Here is a 20,977-nt window from a genome sequence, read left to right on the forward strand (position 1 = left end):
GCGCTACCGCCGCCTCCAGAACTGCCTCTACAACGTGCTGGAGCGGCCCCGCGGCTGGGCGTTCGTCTACCACGTCTTCATGTGAGTGCGGGTTTTTCCACTCCCGGCGCTTCGGGGTTTCTGGTTTCACTCGCCGCTCCCCGAGGGAGGGGAGCCGGGCAGATGGGGCTGGAGTAGCGGGGGCAGCCGGGACCCGGGAAGGGATCCCCCCCCCCCCCTTCGTGGTAGTATTCTTTAAAGTTTGAAGCCGCAACTTCTGCTTTGCCTGACTCCGCGCGGCCCCGAAACCGAAACGGCAGCGATCGGCCCTTGGGTCGGGGGCGGCGGTGGGACGCCGAGCGGGGGGCGCGGCGCCGGCTTTGTCACCCCAGGCTGGGTAGCTTTGGCTTAGCTGAACTTCAGGAACAAAAGATTTAAGCCTTTAATCCCCTCCCTGCTGTCGACGGACTTCGTCCGCAAAGTTTAGGGTGGACGTTTGGGGCTTTTTACAGGCAAAGTCGTAAAAAGCAAAACAACCCCCCCCCCCCCCGAACTCCAGTGCAGCCAAGTCCTAAGACAGACCTCTGTAAACGGGATGAGCTTTCGAGATGTCCCGGCATGGAGAGAAAACAGAAACGCTCTCCGTTTAACTGCCCTTTTTTGTTTTGGTTAGTTTTCATCCCAATAAAGCTTCTCTCCTAGAAAGAAGTTTTCCAGCCAGGAAGGCAACGTCTGCGGCGCGCCGATCGCGGCATGGTGGGCGCCGTCACAAACCTCCCTCGCTTCCCCAGAGGTAGCTAGAAAGCCGGGGACACACGGGTCTTAATTTCATTATCACGCTCCCGTTCTCCGGGACGGCGAAGGGGAGACAGTGTCATTTATCACCCTGTGGCGTAGAAAGCAGCAGAGCACGATGTGCGTGCGCCTGGGAGAGCGCGATGAAGAGTGATTGCATTAGGACACTCTTTGCGCTGACTGCGATATAATTGCTCTGGTACAGAAGGCAACGCGCTAATGATCGGTGAGTTAATCGTGCTGCGCGGAGACATTTCTCGGGTTCAGCAAAAACCGGGCAATTATGCACAAAACTGAAGGGGGGCCAGGAGGTGGCCGCACCCCTGCCGCCCTGCCGTGTCAGCTGGCGTTCGCGCGCGGGCGCGGGAGATGAGCGAGTGTGTCTTTCCGCCGAGTTCGCTGGGGGTGCTCTTCTGCTCCCGACGGTTGCGGGGGGCTCTATAAATCAAAGAGCAGGTGTTTCGGGTCCCGTCGGTCCCACGGTTTTCTCTGTTAACTGAGTTACTGGAGGCGCACGCGTGTTCGTTCTCTCTGGTTGTGCAGGGGAAGCGGGCCAAGGCCCCTTCTCCTCTGTGGCATGAAATGAATGTGGGCCCGGGCCCAGGGAAGAGCCCCTGTGGCCTCTCCCTTTGCTGCCCGGGCCCTGAGTCTGCATGGGTGAGGGGTGATGCATCCTTCGAGCTGCCCCGATCGCCGTGCGGGTTCTTATCACCCATGCCACACGCCCGCTGTACATCCTTCCTCGGACCGAACGTGCTCACAGTGGAGGAGCTGGGGCAGAGAAGGGACTGGCAGCTGGGAGGGGTGAAGAACCGCTAGGCCTCTTCTCAGTCCAGTATTATTTGGCTACTGCTTCTCCATGCGGCTGTTCCCCAGCCCTTCAGCGTGCCAGCACCTCCCCAGTGCAGAGAGGGCATCAGCCAGGATCTGCAAAGCACGGGGAAGCTGGCTGGGCATCATGGCACGGGGCTCCGGTGTGCGCAGCCCTGCCTGCCAGCCCTCTCTGCTCAGGTGAGCGCATGGACGTGCCTTCACGAGCTCCGTGCAGCCGGTTTGCACATGCAAATACACGTTGATATTTGGAGCCGCCAGCCAGCACATCTCTTCCTGCTTCCTTTTGGTGCGTGATGATATGTGGCTTCTCCCCCACCCCCTCAGCTGGGGCAGACGAAGCTTGCAGAGTCTCCCGCTGGAACCTTTGCTCTCGGCCCTGCCCCGGCTGCGGCAGTGTGGTGCAGCGGGCAGGGCACTGGCCTGGGAGACCGGGCTTCAGATGCTGCCCTGGGCTGTGCCTGGGGGTGTTACTTCTCCTGGCTCCGTGTCCCTTGGCGCTCGCGCCCTCGGGTCTTTTTTGAGTGGCGGCTCAGGGCCAGGGCCCAGCTCTTGCTCTGTGCGCTTGTGTTGGGGTAGGGGCTCAGGGGAAGGTCCCTGGTGAGTGCAGCGGGCCGCAGACCAGGGTGGGAGCTCCTTGGTGTTGACGTGGCAGAGTTGCAAGAAACGAAATGCTGCCAGGCTCTGCCTCCAGGATCTTCCTATCCAAAAAAGAGCAGACGGGAAGGAAGCACCTGGGTGAATGCACAGGCTTGGGGATGGCATCTTGGCCATCTCCCACTCGTGGGCATCGCAGATGCAGCCTGCTCATCGGAGGTGTTTGGTTGGGAAGGGGGCATCTACCCCCTGGCCTTGCTGGCCCTCTCCTGTCCGCACGGTGTGAAGCCAGGGGGTCTTGGGGCTGTGTCCTAGTGTCACGGGGGTTGGGGGACGGTAGGCAGCAGGGCCGGGGTACCTTGTGCCTTCTCGTTGCTTCTGAAGCCCCGCAGGAAGCCTGGCCGAGTCCTAGCTGGGGATCCTGCTCCCGGACCTCTTGGACAGTGCTTGCCATGGTGGTCGGGGTGGAGGCGGAGGGGGCCGGATTGCTCCTGCAGGGTCTCTGGGCTCAGGGGTCAGTGCAGAGGGGCAACGAGCCCATCTGGGCCTCTGGCCCTGGGGCTACTTCCTTGTCATCTCAGAGCCTGAAGCTGCGAGGTGCTGAGCACAGACAGGACCCCATGCAGCTGAGGACTCTTCAGGAGCAGAAATGTTCCCAGAACAAATGGCTTGAGCTTATGCAGCAGATTAAACTCCCAGGGGACTTGTCTGCAACCCAGGGTGGAGATAGCAGCCAGGCTTGTTGCCTGCCATGATCCCGTGGTCTCCCAGAGAGTCCGCAAGCATCTGGGGGGAGCTCGGAGACCTGGCTGTCAGACCGTGGAGGGGCTCTCACTGGAAGGCTGCCTCCAGGGAGCCCGAGAACTTCTTCAAACTGGGTCTCGGGACACCTAGGTTCAATCTGTGGTGCTGCCAGGGTCCCCTGAGGCTGTATAGCATCTCCTGCCTGCCTCTGTTTCCCCATTGTGCACATCAGGACCTTGATCTTTCCCTGAAAGCGCTTGGTGACCTGACTTCCAGCTAGAGACCTGCAAGGTGTTACAAGTCAGCCAGCTCCGCAGGTGCGTGACCTCTGCAACCCTGGAGCACGGCCTTTCTGGACCGCATGCAGGCAGGCACCTCTGGGTTACCCCTGCTCAGGCCCGTTTCACAGGGCAGTATTATTTACAGGCCTCTCTCATGCATCTCATCCCCTGCAGGTAGCAGCTGGCAGCTCCCTTGCCCTTATACTCCCAGCGCTGGGAGTGGAAGAGAGTGGGTTGGACAGCAGGGGCCTCTTGGTTGGGGAGGTATGGGTGGGGTACAGGGGCTGCGCATCTCCCCTTTCTACGGGCAGCAGAGTTCAGCCCCGGGTGCCCAACCCTCTGTGTTCCCGCGTGCACGGGGATGTGTGCGTGACCAGCATCCGTGCATCTTGCTTGTGCACCCTGGCTTTTGGCTGTGATGTTCTCCATCAGCGAGAGCGTGATCCCTGCAGGTCCGGTGTTGGGCCGTAGGAGGCGGCCAGGATGTCACCGCCACGCCGCCTCTCCCAATTTTGGGGGAATTCTAATGCAGTGCTGAATCGGGAACCGGCTGCACGAGTCTGAGCTCGTTAAGAGGAAGGAAAGTGGGTCTCGCTTAAGTTAGCATATTGAGATGGAACAACGTATTTGTCACTTGGTAACAGGGCACCTGCGGTCCCCAGGGAGATCTGATGGGACCTAGCAGTCCATTTGTAACGGGTCGTGACACCTTGAAGTTGTTAGCGGGCTCTTCTTAGTTTGTTTTATTGGGTTTTATTTTGCAAATGCTGCACCAGAAGAAGAGCTTTTTCCTGCAAGGAATTACTGCCAGCAGCTGGAGCCTCCTGGGATGGAAGGGATGGCAGTGCTTTGTTATACAGATAGTTGCTGTGCTTTGGAAGAAGAGCAAGCAGGGTGGGGAGAAGGGATCTTTCCTTTGGAGAGTAATGACGCTGGGGAATACACGCATCCACAACTGCACATGTTTACACACACCCCACCTCTCGCTCACACTCACGCGTAGTTGCACGAAAAATATAACCCCAGCAGGACAAACCCATTGCTAGCCCCCCCATGATACAGCACTTGCTTGGCAGCATGAAGCATCCTTCGAGACCCACCTGTGCGTTCTGGTTTCCATTAATGCATGCAGCCCTCATGGAAACTGGGCAAGAGGCTTCCTGCTTCTGTGACTCGCCTCCTGCCAGCGCCCTCGCTTTGGAAGCCCTTGAGAGAGAATCTGATCCCTTGGAAGAGGGCCTGAGCCTCTCTCCCTTCATCCTCACCCATGTGGCTCGTGCCTCTTTTTCCAAGAGGCATGGATGGGGAGGTGCAGCGTGCGGTGGGGGGGCTCTGAGCAGGGGAGTTTTGGCACCCAGGTGTGACTGTCTACACTTGAGTCTTTCCTAGGGTGCTGGGCGTCCCGGCACCTTACGTACAGCGAGGTCTGCTCAAACACGCTCTATCTGCCCCTGCTCTGGGACCTGGCTCTCAATCAGGCAAGGCACCTCGACTCATGATGTCCTTGGCCTGGGCTCCAGGGAAGAAGATACCCACCCTGCCCCTGTGACTAGTCCCACCCTCCTCCTGTGGCTTTTGTCTTCCCTTGTTTGCAAGCTCCTTGGGGCAGGGACTTTCCATCCCAGGTGCATACGGCCCCTAGCGCGCTGGCACCCCCGCCCTGCCTGGCACCTTTTGCCGGCTGGCAGGGGACAAACCCTCCAGCAACAAGGCCGCACCTTTCCCTTGCAAGGGGTGGAAGGGTAATCGGGCGGATGCCGGTGACGACACCCCAGTGGCAGGCGGATCGAGTCTCCAGAGCGCTTGTCTTATTCATCATGTTTATCGTGGTCGTGCCAAGGGTCCAGCCGAGAACAGGGGTGGCTTTAAAATTCATCCCTTGGACACCGGCTTCCCGGCCCCGCTGCCCTGCCTACCCAGTGACTTCCTCACGCGCCTAGCAGGACGGCGCGTGGGCCCGTTCCCATCTCCTGGAGCCACGCAGTCCGTCTTCCCTCCTCCCCCCGCTATTCTCTTTGGTGGAATCAGGTCTATAAATACCAGCACCACTTGGGGATCGATGGAGAGCGCTGACACTGCTTCACCCCCCAATCGTGCAGCTCTCGGCGCGGTGCAGAGCGGCGCGAGGAGGGCCGCCGCATGCAGGCGCATCCGTCTGAGCCACGTGCTTCCCGAAAGGGCAGGCTCGGGGTGGGCTTGACCCACGGAGCCTGCTCTTTCTCTGCGCTCCCCTTCCAGCCAAAGCTGCTCCAGCACGAGGAGGGGGGAGCGAGGAGCTGAGTTCTGGAGGCACCGCTGGCACGTGCTTTGCAGCTTAGTAGCTCTCCCAGCCTGCGTTGAGAGGTGATACGGGGCAGTGTCAAATGCCTCTAAGATCCGAGCGGGCTCAGCATCCTGACAGCCTGGCAGGTGGAGGCTAGGGGGTCTGTAATATCACGCCCTGCATTATTTTTGGGTGCACGTGGACATGTTTCTTTGGTCAATCTATTTTTGGTTTCGGGATAGGTTTGAGGTCCATCTGTCATGGCAGTGACCCCTCATGGTCCCCACGAAATTACCATCTTGAGCATCAAACGCAGGCTTTTTCCTGGTAATTCCTTTTCGGTGAAAATCTGTTCTGCTCTACCCTCTGTCCTCACAAAGTGGGCACGGGCTGGGGCGTGCGTAGATAGTGAGAGGCTTGCATGGAGATTTTTTTGTTATTATTCTAAATATTGCGGAGCTGCAACATCAGCAACAAAAATTCTGTCTCCCCGATTTTATAGATGGGGAAACTGAGGCAGGGAGAGTCACTTAATCTCTCAAGGTCACCCAAGGTCAGTGGCAGAGCTGGTAACAGAACTCTTATCTGCTGATCCAGTCCAGCCTTGGATCGCTCTGTCTCAGGCAGTGGGGGGGTTAAAATTGCTATGCAATGTGAAATGCAATGCGTTTCTCCCTTCCAAAAGGTTACAATCTCAAATCATATAAATTAGCGCTGAGCAAACAGCGGTTCCCAGCCAAATTTTAGTCCCTTTTCTGCCGGTCGCAAGTGGCTTTCGCCCGGCTTGCATTGGATAGAAATTAACCTAATGTGTATTCTACCTGGCATGACAGTAGTTTGTTACAAGCCTCATTTGACATATGAGCTGTTTTTATTTAGCCACGCAGGTCACATGCTTAGGTTTTGTTTCCAGATTGGGGTAATGCTGAAATGGATTTTCCATGCAGGGAAAGGTGTCTTCAAGTTCCAAATTCACTCGCCCACAAAAGTGCTCTGAGAGACTTTCCTTAAACCGTGCGGGCCCAACGAGGAATATTTGCAGCGAGGGGCGGCACCGACCTCGCTCGGATGCGCCCTTCCGTACGCCCCGTTGACAGGGCCGGGCAGCTGTAATGCAAACCCCAAAGGGGTCAAGCTGCTTGAAGGGGCTCCGAGAGAGCTCCCGGGAAGACTGCGCGTTCGTCCAGCTTTCGCTGGCAGAAGTCCAGCGCTGGCATCTAGGACCACGTGCGCTTGGAATCGGCCGGCTTGTCTTGCGTATGCAGTGGCCGTACTGGCAACTCTCACGATACGTGATATTTGCAGCCCCAGATCCCGGAGCCCTGTGATTACGTGAGACGCTCTGCTTTCATTTAAAACCTCCTGCAGAATGAAGCGCCTGATCTTGATGGGTGCAGAGGCAAACTTGAGCACGGTCTCGGGGCTTAGAAGCGGACGGAGAATCAAAAGGCTCCTGAGCGTAGCTGCCTCTGCAAGAGGCCGCTTCCTGGCTTGTCTCGAGCGTTCGGGGCTGGCTCTGCTGAGCAGGCGGTGCTCGTGGGTTGCCTGGCTGCGGGCAGATCTGATTGCCACGAGGCCGCTGTATGGGTATAAGGGGGCGGGAGGGGGGAGATCTACCTTCCATGCATCTCAGGTGGCCCCTTAGCGGTCCCCTTCCCCAGCTCCAACTTCGGATGAAGTACCCTTTCTCCAGCAGCTCTCTGGAGCAGGGGGCTGTGTCCGCTGAGCTACACGAGCAGCCCCTAGCACATACATCAGGGCTGAAAGGGACCTCGCGAGATGATCGGGTCCAGTCCCCTGCCCGAAGGGCAAGAAGTCATCAGGGCCTTGCACTCGGGGTCCCAAGTCACATATCCTGACCCCGTTGCAGTACATGCTGAACGCACAGGGAGCCAAGAGATCATCCCTGAACCAGGAGCTTAAAATTCAAGCCACCCCTTTGCAGCCTTTGGTATCCACGATGATCCAAGCGGTGACAAACCCCTGAACGCTTTCTGGTGAGAAAAACATCTTTTTGGCCCACAACGTCTCTGATCTGCAGCTGCAAAGTTGCTTCCTGCTCTTGGCCTGTACAGAAGCAGCGCGTTCGTTTGCCGCCCCCTCCCCGCCGGGTTTCCTGACCGAGGGCGGGGGACCGGGCTGCAGGGTTGCTGCCTGCATGGTTTTTGGTTTTTTTTTTCCCCAGCCCCATTTTGTACGCGCCAGCATCTCTGAGAAGTTGCAGAAAATCCACCCCAGCTCACTGCTTTCTGGTGCTCACTGGAGCTGAACCTCTTGCATATTTTTTTTTTTTATATATATCCCCCCACCTTTTCTTTTCAGTTGACCAGTCACTTTCGATATTGCTGCTCTAGAAGCTGGTTTCTAGTAGCTATATTGATGGTTATGAAACTGCAGGGTGTACCAGAAACTGAGCTCAGCAGAATTCCCCTTCCTAAAGGAACATTTCATTAAAAGAGCAATTTGACCAGGAGCAAATTACAGCAGACTGAACAGACAGCAACAATAAAAATAACCCCCCCAAATCCCTTATAAATATAATCCACCCACCCCATTGCCCTCCCTGCTTCAGCCCAGCTGCAGGCTGAGCACTGGTTTGGTTTGCTGCCCTTGTTAGTGTTGATTTGATGCATCTCAGTTATGGCTTTGTTAAAATCCCACCTGTGTGTGTGCCCGGAGCAGAGAGGAGGCAAGTCGGAGCCTGCTGTGGGGTGCTGTCCTCATCCGCGCTGCCGCGTGGCTTAATGAAAGCCCAGTGCCCTAGCGAGCGGCTGCATGAGCAGAGCCCCATCCCCTCCCTCCCACCCTGGATCTCAGGGACTATTTTGATGTCCTCCTGGTCGCGGTACACGCCGCTGGCACTGCGGGCCGTCGTCGGTTGGCAGCTGATGGTAAAAAGTCCTCTGGACCCCCTCGTGGGAGCCCAGAAACGGGGTCATGAACTTCAGCCAGGGATGGAGTTGGTGCGTCACCCAGCGCTGCTGCCTCCCCCGCAGAGAGCCGCTGGGCAGTGTCGGGTACAGGGGACTGGGAGCCAGGAGTTCTGGCCTCACTCCATCCGTGCCTCAGTTTCCCCACCTGCAGTCCTGAGGGCGAACCCATTGCATGGATTCTCCCTGCTGGGTGCAGTTGCGGCATGCACAGGGTAGGCAGACGGTGGCTGGCCATGGCTTCCCCTGGGGCTCCGGGAGACCTGACCCTGTAGCCAGGGCTCCACATCAAGCCCCCGAGATGAGCTACAGGTGCTCTGGCCATGCATCCTTTCCCACCGCTTCGCTGGGGATTGATTGCCCTACTCCCAGCGCCTTATTTGCTGCGTCACTCGCCACAACTGCCTTCTCTTCCCTGGAGGTCAGTGGGGGTCCCCCTCCCCAGCCCCCAGCTTTCCCAGTGGCAGCGCCTGGCAGGGCCGGGTGATAAATGAGGACCCGTGTCTGCACTTTGAAGATGAAGCCAGCTCGCAGTTAACCAGGGGCTCTCACGAGCTGTGTTGACTCGTCCTCCTTGCTCAAGGAATTCCCTTACACGCCAGGGAAATCTGGGCAGTGGCCAGCCACCCTCCGCGTGTCCCCCAGCACCCATGAGCCACGCCGGGCCACGGGGCGTCGAGGCTGCTGTCGCATTTGGTCCCTGGCACTGCCTGGGCAGCCGAGGGTGAAAAAGAGCTGGGTTGCAACCAAGCCAGGCTGCAATGTTAAGTGTCCATGATTCTCCTCCTCCCAAAGGCTCTGGCTAGGAACCAGTTTGCTGACAGCTGATATTTTCTGGGTTTGTGTTTTTTTTTTTTTTCGGTTTTTTTATTCCCTTGTATCTTATTACTGCAGAGACGTTCTCGGAGCAGGATCTCTGCTTGCTGATTTCCTCTGGCCCCGCTGCCCTCTTCACCCTTGAAGTGAGACCGCAGAGGTGGTTTGACCCTAGCGGGGGCACGGTCAGCAAGGTGTCGAGCCCTGCGTGCCCGGGGCTGGTCTTCCCCTCGGGAGAGTCCGAGGGGAGATGGAGCAGGGAGTTTGTGGTGTGGGAGTTTAATGCCGCGCTGGGGAAGGGAAGTGAAAGACTGGGCTGAGCAGGGGTCCGAGCCCTGGGAGGTGTTACCGTCAGACCCTTGGCGGGAGGCTGTCTTGGGGTGGCGCTGCCTCAGTTTCCCCAGTTGCTCAGGCAATTTCCAAGCTTCCCCTGGCGCTGAGCTGGATCTGGGAACTCCTGGCAGCATGACCTGGGCTCGGGCTTGCAGCAGGTCATGCCTGAGACCCGGAGACGAGCCCGACCCCTGTCCTTACCCACCCAGTGCCGCCGTGGCTTCAGAAAGGCCGCCGTGTCTGAGTGCAGCATGATGGGGAGGGGCGTTGGTTGGAGCCATGGGTTCTTTGGGTCAATCCCATATCTTTTATTAGACCAACTCAAATAGTTAGAAAAATTCTTCTTAGCAAGCTTTCGGGCACAAACACAGTTCTGGCCTGGAGGCAAACGCGACAGCGAAAGCCATGGTCCTCTGAACTTGTAGGCATCCTGCAGCTGAGGCTGGTTTGTGGAAGATCCCGCGGAGGGGGTCACGTCCCACTGGAGAGGGGTCACCGGCTCCGCTGTTAGCATGCTCCGGACTCTTTTAGCAGCGCGGGCATGTTGCACCGGATACGGATGTGAAGCGGTTTCGCTCCAGAGTGGCCCTCCCCTGCCCTTGCACCGTGTGCCTGTCCCTCTCTGGCTCTCGGGACTGGCAACCAGACCGACGGTGCCTTTACGCGCTGCTCGGTTTCAGCTGGACGCAGTTCTCGCTGGGGGATTAAACATGCATAAGCCTCGGTGTGCCTGCAGCCCTCGCCTAATGCATGGGCAATGCGGCTCCGCTTTATTAGGAAAAAGCTTTCCTTGGCCCAGTTGGTTTAATGGAACCGGAGCTCGAAGATCCAATGTCCCCGTTCCACGGCTTTCGATCCGATTCCCCTGGCAGGAAGGCAGCCCGCTTCTGACGGGCTTGGCCTGAAGGACCCCCTGGTGGCACCTGCTGCACTTGCCGCACCTGGCCAGTAGCATCTTTCCTCCGATGTGGTAGCCCTGCATGCAGAGGGGTCAGGGCCAGCTGGCCGAGAGATGGTCCCAAGCCCCAAGAGTGATGGGGGCTGCTCAGCACCCTGGCAAGACATCCCCTTGGTGGGGTGGGTTCAGTGCTAGTTGCAAAACTTTTGCAAGCCAGCCAAATATTTAGGCTGTGAAACATCCAGGCTCCCAGTCCACTCCCTGCTCGTGCCAGCCCTCTCCTTCCAAAGTTGCCGAACGTGGGCACTTGAATTGCAAAGGGAGCTGAGTTTCCCCCTGCGGGGAGCTGCTGCGGGGGCTCGTGATTTGATGGATGGGAAGAGGTGTGCTCATGCCCCAGGACCGCATGCTCCCTGTGTGAATGACTTACAGGGGGCCCCGGTGCTGCCGGGCTCCGACTGAGTTTCGGCAGCCCCTGTCTGTGGGTGCCTGTCAAAGCCGGGGGGAGTGATGGATGGAAACGGTGGGTTGCTGGAAGCCAGGACCCTTTCCCCAGCCCGGTGCTGGCTTTCGGGAAGGCAGTCATCTTCTAGAGAGAGGGGCTGAGCTGCTGCCTTGGCTGCTCTAGAGTCTGCCCAGCCAGCTGCAGTCGTGCAGGAAGGGTGGAAAAGCTTCCCCATCACATGCACCACGTCCCACGGGCACGAGGGGTGATACTGCGGGTGTGCTGGAGCCACGTGTCCAGGCAGGGCCACTCGAGATGATGTCCTCTCTGCCCACTGGCATGCCCCAAAGCCAGCGATGCAGTGGTGAAGCCTCCGTCCGTGGTGAGCTTGAGGGGCTGGCTGAAATGCCAGTCAGGAAGAGGTCATAGCCATTGCTTTGTAAAGGGCCTGACCGTAGTGCGGGGAAGCGCTGGCACTGGAGAGTCCTGGGTTCAAATCCTGACACTACCTCTGAGGTCTTGGTTAAGGGTTGCTGGCTGTCCAGGCCCCAGTGTCCTTGCTGCAGTCGACCCCACTCCTTGGGGGGCTTCACAGCTGTCCCAGTGTTGGGTGCCAATGTGTCTCAGCAGCAGGAGGTGAGCGGGTGCCAGCTGCCTGTCTTGTGCCAAAGGCAGATCAGTGTTGGTCGTCTAGGGCAGCCCCTCGCCCTTCTTTCCCTTCTTATCCCCTACTTAGTCCTGAGCTGTACAGAGAGGTATCCACTTGCCTTGAGGCTGACGCCCGGGTCCCGGGGGGTATGCAGCCGCAAGGACGGGCACTAAGGGCAGACTCCAGAGCTCGGGCATCTCTGGACTAGTCCGCCTGGTCTCCCCAGGCACGAGGCTTCAGGCAGAGCGAGACGTCTCTTGTGACGGCACCGCAGGGTAGAGGCAGAGAGGAGGATGTCCTGAGACCTGTTGAACGGCATGGCTCGTGCCAGACCCCTTTCCCTGGGGGTTCGCTGGTCCTGCGGGTGCCCACCGGCTGCTCAAAGCTTGTTCCAGGTGCCGACACGCTCCTGGCAGTTTGGACGCACATTGCGCTGTGATTTCTGCTGTTCAGCTGGAAGTCAGGGTCTGAGATGAGCAGCAAGAGAAGCTTGGCAACCCCCGTCCTCATCCTTCCCCCCCCAGCCCCTTTCTGAGCTGGGTTTGCCCAGGCACAAGGCGCTGATTTGCTGGCCCCCAATCCCAGGTGACTTCCTCCTGCCCCGGGTGCAGGGCACGACAGCTTCCTAAGAGCGGGGCCAGGCGGGCATCGCTGCACCCCCGTTCCCCCCCCAACCCGAGGCGGGTCTTGGCAGGCTACAGGGGCCAAGCTTGCCCGCACAGGGCAGGAACAGCGGCCCGCGGCGGCGGCTGGGAGAATGCTTCAGCTCCCCGGAGAGGGGAAGGTTATTTGGGCTCCGGTTGCTACGCCCTGCCAAATGCCCTCCATGCTTGTAATGACTCTGCCCTGAGAGGCTCCCATCCATCAAGCAGATGGCCCATAAATCCAGCCTGTATCAAATGGCCTTGAGGCTTCAGGTGCAATATCCTCTCCGAGCTATCCGGTCTCCAGCGAGCCTTTTAACTGAGCCGTGCTCCCCCTCTCCTCTTCCCGCAGCTCCGTCTCTCGGCTGTTCTGCCCAAACCCCCCTTAGCTGCCAGCAGCAGCTCCCGCCCGGGCAGAAATTGTATAACACACGCCGCTTGGGCTTTGCCTCCCCGCAGAGGGCAACAGACACTTGGGCCCCCCTCCTTGTCCTTAGGCAAATGGCTGCCCTCCTCGTGCCTCAGTTTCCCCCATCTGTAAAATTACAGGTGAAGTTATCCTTAGAGGAGTGGCCGTCGCCTCTGGGGCGGCACGCGATGGCTACGTAACAACCCCAGCAGCGCTCTCCAGACTGGACTCGAAGAGCGCCGGTCCTTGGCGTTGACGCTCTCGAGGGGACGGAGGCAGGTAGGGCAGAAACCCCTGCTTCCACGTGACGTGGAGTTGGCTCATCCGCTCTTGGGATCTTGGAGCAAAAACGCTGCGTGGGGCAGGAACCCGAGGAACGAGCCAGCGCTGCAGTTTGCCCACCGGGGGCAGAAACGAAGCAACTAAGCTGCAATGCGAGCCTGGGGATTGATTATTTTCCTCACGCCCCAGCTCTCCTCCTGATGCTCGGGTTTGGCTCTTTGCGTCCAAACTCTGCCGAGCTCCGGTGTCGCTCGGACGTCTGGAAGTCCCGAGCTCCCCAGTGGGGTGTGAAGAGCAGACTTGGGCCCCGCGAGCAATGGGACAGACGAGGGAAGCACGCCGACGCGCCCCTGCCCTGTGATCCCTTCCTTGTCCCAAGTTTCCCGGCTGGGGTGTGATGCTGCGGGTTGCTGAAAGGGTTGTCGGCTTTTAATTCCTTTCCTTTGCTAAGACGAGGTTCTCCTGGGACGGAGCAGATGGGAACGGCTGAATCAGCACAATGAGCTGCCCTCTTTCTCTCTCCCCCTGTAATTTCCAGTAATTAGGTTCCCCTATCTCAAGGCCTGGCTTAGAATCATAGAGAACCATAGGAAACGAGGGTTGGGGGGGTTCTCAGGAGGTCACATCTAGTCTGACCCCCAGGGCCGTCCCCAGCCAGCTCATCCCAGCCGGGCTTGGCTGTGGGAGGGAGCACAGCCTTCCTGCCTCGGGCGCGAGTTCAGATCTCGCTGGGGGAGGCCAGGCCTTGACAGCCATTTCCCTGCTTGCGTGGAATGAGTTTGGCGGGTCTCGGGCCTGCGAGTGTGCCCAGCCCAGCCCTTTCTGCGTGCCCAGCAAGGCGGCATGAAACCCCCGGCTGCTCTGAATGGCTCCAGGCAGCTCCCCTCCGACCTTGCAGGAACGGGAGAGCGATTCGGAAAATGCTCAGCCTTTGAAGTCAGCTGCTTCCCAGATAGTTTCACTCCTGAATCATCCCTCTGCATTGAGCCTTTGCACTCGTGTCTTGGCAGCCTCCTTCCTGCATCTTGTGACCATCTTGCACCCATGCCAGAGCCTAAGGCATGCTTCGGGGCTTTCCTTCCCTTCCTTTCCCCTGGCCAGGGCATGGCACCAGAGGGGTTGAGTGGCAGGGCTCTCTGGCAGGAGGCTCCTAGCTGTTGCAGCTTAGGGTCTGAGAGTCGCAGGTCGAAGTTAGCCTGAGCTGCTGCAGCTTGGGATGTGGGTCCTCAGCCTGGCGCTAGGATAGCAGGAGGTTGTGGCTAATGGGGGGGGGGGGGTCGGTGGCCACGTGGTTCATCCTGCACGTTCCCGAGTGCAGGCCCAAAGTGCCACCCTTGGAGCACGGGGAAAGCACCCAGTCACTGCAGCTCCTTTGTGCACCCCAGACCCTGTCCTCGTGCCAGCCTGTCGCACGCCCCTCGCCCGCACGTCCGGCCTTGTCCTGACAACCGCTGGGCCACGCAGCCGGCCGCAGCCTCAGCGAGGATTCCTGCTCTCGCAGCTTGCTGGCACATGCCAGGCTGGCAATGACTAATTGCTGCTTGCTAATTGCAACCTGCTTGGGTGCGTCTGGCAGGAGCAGGGGGGAAGCGAGGACACGGAGTGAGTCTCCCGAGCCAGCACAAGTCTCCCTGCGGCGTTGCTCATGGCCTGAACTGTCTGGCCACCGGCTGGAAGTAAAAGTCCTGACTTCTTGAACCGCCCCCGTAGCAGATGGGTGCGAAGTCGATGCAGGTGGAAGCAGCCAAGATCTTGGGCTTGCTTACAGCAGCCCGATGTGCCCGTGCAGAGGGAGCAGGAAGGCGGGGAGGTTAGGAGGACCGGGAGAGACCTTCACATCACCCAGCCAGGCTTCCCCCTGAATGCAGCAGTGCACGGACAGGGCCGGGACCCAGCTGCTGCGTGTTTAAATCCTGAGGCTGAATCTTTTCTGGGAAGGGGGGATTTCTCCAGGGTGTCAGCAATGGAGGAAGTCTTGGGTGTCCCTTGGTATGCCGGAGGTGGAGGGGGCGGGCTGCGAGTGGCTCCAAGCTGGAGCAACTCAAAGCCACCTAAGTCCACCCCTGGCCCGGGCTGGACCCTCCTGTGCTGCATTGCTTTAGCGGCTCGGTCTCTTGGCCCTTTGCCTGCTATGGCCTGGGATAACTCCCATGCGAGCCAGCAGGAAATCAGACCAAGTGCCTCTGGGTTTGACCTCGCTCAGCTGGACCGGCGCCACTTGACCTGCGTGGAGCTGACACCCTGCAAACCTTGGACAGCTCTCTGCGCCGGCCACCCGGGGGTGAGAGGCTCCGTCTTCCATTACGCCCTCGTGAAAAGAAACCCGTCGCCACGGCGATCCGCCGCCATCCCAGCCCCGCTGAAACAGGATCGAGCTAGAATAAGTATCTCGCCGGTGCGCTCGGATCTTAGCGCTCGCCTCTGCGGTTCCCCTTTCAAGACTCCTTGGCATCTGTTTCCCTGCAGAGCATGTGCTCCCTGTCGGTGCCAGGCGAGCCGGCTGACGCGGACCCTGTTTCGATGCGTTTTGCTTGGGCCGTGCAGCCGTCCCCGGGCGGCAGGCTCGGGTCCCGGGGTCCAGGCAGGAGCTGGGATCTCCTGGCGGGCCCTTTGCCCCTTCCGCGCTCAGCATCCCTGGGTCTTGCCTGCCTGCCCTGCCTTGCCTGCATGCAAATCTATTCAAATAAAGGCTGGGGAAACAGGGCAGGGGAGGGGGGTTACCTGGTGAGTCACTCCGCTGCTGCTAGGGTTGCCGCCTCCCATCCCCCTACGCACGTTCCCTTGCCCCACGCGCTGGACACAAAACATGCCCCTTCTCGCGGCAGGACGCCAAGCCGTGCAAGAAACTCCTCCTCAGCTGGCTCCGGCTGCTCCAGCAACACGCGCAGCTCGCTGCAGGTCCAGCTCGCTCTCCTCCGAGCTCTTCCTCTCCCGCCTCCTTCATCCCCCGCCGTTTTCCAGAACCCCGTCTCTTGAATGCCTGTAGAGGCTGGGCTCGGCGGAGGGGTTCCCAGGATCCCTCCGGCCCAGCGTAAGATTGCTACTGGGGCCCGTGTAGCTGATCTCATGGGCTAAGATGAAGCGTAGGGAGTATCTGGAGTCCTAGGCTAAAGAGTCTGGGGTGGAGGATGCTTGCCTGCAGTATCTGGGAGCATCCCACCCCCAAGTAGGCACCTGGGCCCAAGTAGAGGGTGCCGGCCAGCGGATTTGGGAGCATCTGAAGTCCCAGGGTGATAGGTTTGGGATGGAGGATGCTCGCTGGTTGTTGTGTTGTACCTGGTGTTTGGAAAGATTGAATGATACGGTTTTTGGGCGTGCACCTAGCTGGGGGTCACCTGGCCCCAGCGCTCTTTCCTGCCCAGGGCAGGGGGTCGGACTCGATGCCCTACGGAGGTCCCTTCCGACCCTCACATCTGTGAATCCATGAGTTGGCTCAGTCGATATGATTTGGAACTGATTTGGCTAATTGGACCTAAAATATTCATATATTTAAGAAAAAAAATCTGGCGTGCTGGGAGCTAGGGGGCCTGCCCACCTGCGTCGAGGTGCATGTCCTCTAGCTTCTCCCTTTCCCCTCAGTGCGCCTCTCTTCGTTTCCATCTCTGAGCTTGCACATCGTGAATGCCTCGGGTCCTGTTATCCTGCCAGGCGGCTCGCGGCTGCGGGGAGAGCTGTGGGAACCCAGAGGCTGTCTTTGCCCTGGAGAGATTACAGTCAGAGCAGAAGGCGGGTGGGTGATGCTACTGCAATGAAGCGATGCATCAGTCACTTGGAAAGTCATCGCGGGTTTAGGAAAATCCCCATAGCAGGTTCTTTGAACTTTCTGGGTGGAGGCCAGATTTGAGCTGTTTTGCACTGAGGGCCTCGGTTGCTGCCTGTGGAGCTGGCTCAGAATGACGTGGCTGGACCCGAGAGCACATGGCTTCCCCCAAACGTCTTGCCGAGGCGACCTTTGCGCACGTGCGCGATCTGAGGCATCCGCTTCCTGCCTGCGGGTCTGGGCGAAAGGCTGAGCTGTGTTGGGAACCCCCAGGTCCCACTGGCGTGTGGGAGGCCTGGGAGACGCTAGTGTGCAGCCTGCCCTGTTGCAAACCCCGCCGAGACGCATGTGGTCCTCAGCATGTGCAGGGCCCAGGACAGTCGTGGGGAGCTCAAGAATCGAGGCGGCTTTTCGGAAGCCGCCTCGCTGTATTCCCCCAGGTCAGCACTGCTGCAGTGGGGATGTGCCTTGCTGGTGTGCCGGAGCCCAAACTGTGGCTATAGGTACAGCAGGTCTGGCCAGGGAGCCAGGACTCTTGGGCTCTTTTCCTGCCTTGCTGTCTGATCAGGAGTAAGTGGCTTCGTGCTTCCATTTTCCTCCCTCTAAAATAGAAGAGGACGCCAGCCTTCGCTGGGAAAGTGCTCCGGGCGTCTGCAGGAGAGGAGCCACGGAGGCCTCCGGTAGTTGGTGGAAGGTTGCATCCAACAGAAATTGCCTTTTTCTGGGACGCAGAGAGTCGGGTTTGCTTCCCAGCGGTTCGGATGGCTCAGCAAGCCGCTGGCTGAGGGCTGTATTCATCCGGGGCAGGTGTGGGAATGAAAGAAATGGGTAGGTGGAAGAAAATAGCAACTCCTCCCAGACCGTGGCAGCATCTGGGCTTGCACTGGGTGGCTCCTTACCCCCTGCAGCCAGGGGCCACGATCCTGAACTAGAAGCTGTGTTTCAACCCTGCAAAGGTTGTAAGCACCACGTCCCTCATCTAGTGTGGAGCGGAGTCTCCCATCCGTGCTCTGAGTACAGCGGCTGCTTTCTGGAGCGGGGCATCAGCCTCTTCCTGCGGTCGAATCCACGCAGTGTCTTGTCTCCCCCTCTCCCGGGCACTGGCCTGCTTCAGTCCATGCTCTCAGCAGGACTCATTCCCTATGTGATTTCGCACCCAAAGGCAGAAGCCGCTTTTCCCTTCGGCGACTTGGAGCCGGGCCCTGCCAAAATTGCCTTCTCTGCGGCTGCGTGAGGTGCCCGGCTGGGAGCGCCCCCGGAGCAGGCTTGGACGAGCCCTGGAGCAGGAGATGCTGGCTGCGGCTCCGGGTTAGAGAGGAAGCCAGGCCGCGGCTCACGCCACGTGCGCAGAGGGTTAGAGAGGCTGCCAGGCCTTCCTGCTGCCTATTTGCATGCTTTGCAGCCGTGCCAGGCAACGCGGGGAACCCCCGGTTCCCTTCCACCCTCCCCAGCTGGGTGCTGCTCTTTGGGGGCAGCCGGAGGAGGAGGTCGCCAGGGGTTTCTCTCTTGCTGGCTGGACAGCACAGCTGGGGAGGATTGAGCTGTGGAGGGGGCTGCTATTCAGCTGGGAAGAGCTTCTGTCCCCGTCCCCCATCCTGAACATGGCACGGCCGTGCCACGCTGCAGGGTGCATGCCCCTCTCCCCACCCCTACGGGCTCAGCCTGCCCGTGCTCAGGCCCCGCCGACCGGAGCAGCCTGCTGGGCCGTGGGGCACGTCAGGCGGCTCCAGGGGTCCATCACTTGCTGGAGTTGGAGGGGCAGCGCTTCGACGCCAGGGACTGGCAAACCTCTGTGGGAGCCGGGAGCCAGAGGACCGGGCCCCTCTCCCATAGCGTGGGACCCCAGGCACTGCAGTGCCAGGCTTAGACGTTGGCACGCAGCTTCGCGTCTGCCTTCTAGCGACTGGTCCGTACAGGATAACAACCTCCTACTGCTGCCCTCCGCGAGGGTGGCTGCCTTCGCTCCAGCGCCCGAGGGGAGGGTTGGGCCGGCGGCTCGGGTTTTGCCCCCGAGGGCCCGTGGCGGGACGTCGGGAACCCTTCGGGCTGCCCGCTGGCTCCAGGCGCCCACTCCCCCAGTGCCGGCTGGTCTCGGGCAGCTCCTGCGAGAGGGCTGGAGTGTAACGCAGAGCAAGATAAACAAGGCAGCGGTCCTTGCCATGGTTACCGTGTGAAAACAAGATTATTTATATCCGGCAAGCGGCTCGGCCTCCTCCTCCCGCTCTCCCAACAGGCCGGCGGATTTATAGGACGTGCTGTTTATGCGGCGGGCGGGCGGCACCTGGGCGGAGCTGGACCCAGCTCGGAGCATGCGAGGGGTGCTGCTCTGGGTGGTCAGGGGGCCAGGCCCTGGGGTGATTCCCCCCCTCTGGTCCCCAAACCCCAGGCACTTGGCTTGAGAAATCAGCTGCTCCCCTGAAAACCTGGCTGGGGCACTGGGGGTAGCACAGGCCTGGAGGGGGGGTTGCAACTTAGCAGCGGTCCGTGGTGCAGGCTATCTCCAGGCCTTTGCAGCAACCCGGCGAGAGGGGCAGGTGGATGGCGGGGGAGGATCGAGGGAGCAATGGGACACGGGTAGGGTATGACAGTGCAGGGCACAGCGGCGCTGCCTGGTGCTCTGGCTCGGGCTGGGAAGATCAAGGAAGCTGCGATGGAGAAAAACGAGGCTGAAGTGCATGTAGATTTGCCTCCATGTAGCTCCCATTCCCTTCCTGGCCCCAGGTTGGGGGTCCCAGCATTGGGGAGGGGTGTGATGTGTGGCTGGAGCAGGTGGGGCGTGCTCAGCCAGGTGGGTCGTCTGCCCCGGCGGCCTCGGGGATGAGAGAGGAAGGAAAGGCAGAATTTATGAAAGGGAGCTTGCTCCCTGCACAGAGAGATTTATACTCCGGGCTCCTGGTATTTTCCTTCTGCTGAGTTATTACGCAGGCCGCAGAGCCTCCATCGGAGGCAGCCGCGCTGACGGCTTCGCCCCGGCTCCTGGCTTCTCGCAGCAAAGACCACTTGGGTGTCAGGCTCCAGGCTGCCGGGGGATTGTCACACTTGCGCCGAACCTGGAGCACAGCCTTCGCTGAGTCTCCGAGGGCAGGCGCCTGGGCCAGCCCTGGCATTTGGGGGTGCCACTGTCTGGCTCTGGGCGCCCGGGTAGGAGACCGTGCACATTATGAGTACCCCTTTGGGAATGAGAGGGAGGAGAGGTCCTGAAAAAGGCCAGCCCAGGGGTTGCCTCATTGACACCGCCTTGCATTAAAGCTGCTTTGGGGTCTTCTGCTCTGGACTCTTCCTCCACCCGGTGGTAGTTTATCCCCTGCTGGGCTCAGTAGGTGCCGCCTGGACATATACAGCCCTCTGATACCTGGCTGCGGGGGAAAAAAGGGTCCTTTCCTGGCCGCAGCGACTGCTCCCTTGCCATCTGCTTTGGAAAGGGTCCCTGGTGCCCACACTAGTGGGCACAGAGCAAAGCACCTCCAACAGCATTGGGCCCCTTTACCCAGCAGGCCTGGAGCAAGGATGCTGGCATGTCCCTCCGATGCAGGGACCGTGCACCCTCGTCGGTCCCTGGGTGCAGACGGGCAGGCTGTGTCCATGGGAAGACTGTGGCACCGCTCCTTGCTCCAAGTGCTCTGGAGGGGGCGTTCGCTGTTCAGAGGCGGTTGGTGGGGGCAGGGAGAGGAACGGGGCAGGCGATGATGGCCCTTTAGCAGGAAGAGCTGTCGGGCAGGAGGCAAAGACGGGAGGAACTGAAAGGCCCCCAAGAGACGCTGGCCGGTGGGGCTCCCTGCTGCAGGGCGAGGGGGCTCTTGTTCTTCCTCCCATCCCTGCTCGGTGCTACCTGCCCAGCCTGCTCCGTCTCCCCCACCCCTTCCCCGGCTCGATCGTGCTCTGCTTCCCCTGACTTCAGCAGCTTTCGGCTCCCCGGCTCACCTGCTCCTTCCCTCGCGCTCGTGTTTTAATTGCACCCTTCTGCCGCTACCTGTGCAGGCAGGAAGCATCTGGCGAGTGCTTGTCTAATGAAGATTAATGCCGGGAGAGTCACGTTGCTCCACTCGGGGGGCCCTGCCCCCCACTTTCACTTCTTCTGCCTTTGTTTGATGGCGGGGGGAATATACTCACAGCCACGGTCTTCACCTGGGAGAGGAGAAACCGAAGGGTCCAGCGCGGGGCGGGCAGAGGCAGGGGACTGGTTCTCGGCCCCCACCTCCGTCGTGCACGTGCCTGCCCCGGTCCCAGGCATAGCTTCATAGTAGCTAGAGTCGGAAGGGACCTAGGTAGATCATCTAGTCCGACCCCCTGCCTTGGCAGGAAAGAGCACCGGGGTCAGATG

At 59.9% G+C, this 20,977-nt stretch overlaps 1 protein-coding gene across 1 annotated transcript in view; it reads left to right on the forward strand.

The window, feature by feature from the left end:
• Nucleotide 1: 1 nt before the first annotated feature.
• KCNQ4 (potassium voltage-gated channel subfamily Q member 4) overlaps nucleotides 2-20,977 on the forward strand; it is a gene marked incomplete at its 5' end in the record, with an annotated part of 66,381 nt that continues 45,405 nt past the window's right edge. The window contains one exon of the mRNA XM_019547538.1: nucleotides 2-81. Coding sequence (XP_019403083.1) covers nucleotides 2-81 — 80 coding nt within the window. The remainder of the gene's footprint in view (nucleotides 82-20,977) is intronic.

This window comes from Crocodylus porosus, unplaced genomic scaffold, assembly GCF_001723895.1.
Source record: "Crocodylus porosus isolate Cpor-Errol unplaced genomic scaffold, CroPor_comp1, whole genome shotgun sequence".
NCBI classification, from domain to species: Eukaryota; Metazoa; Chordata; order Crocodylia; family Crocodylidae; genus Crocodylus; species Crocodylus porosus.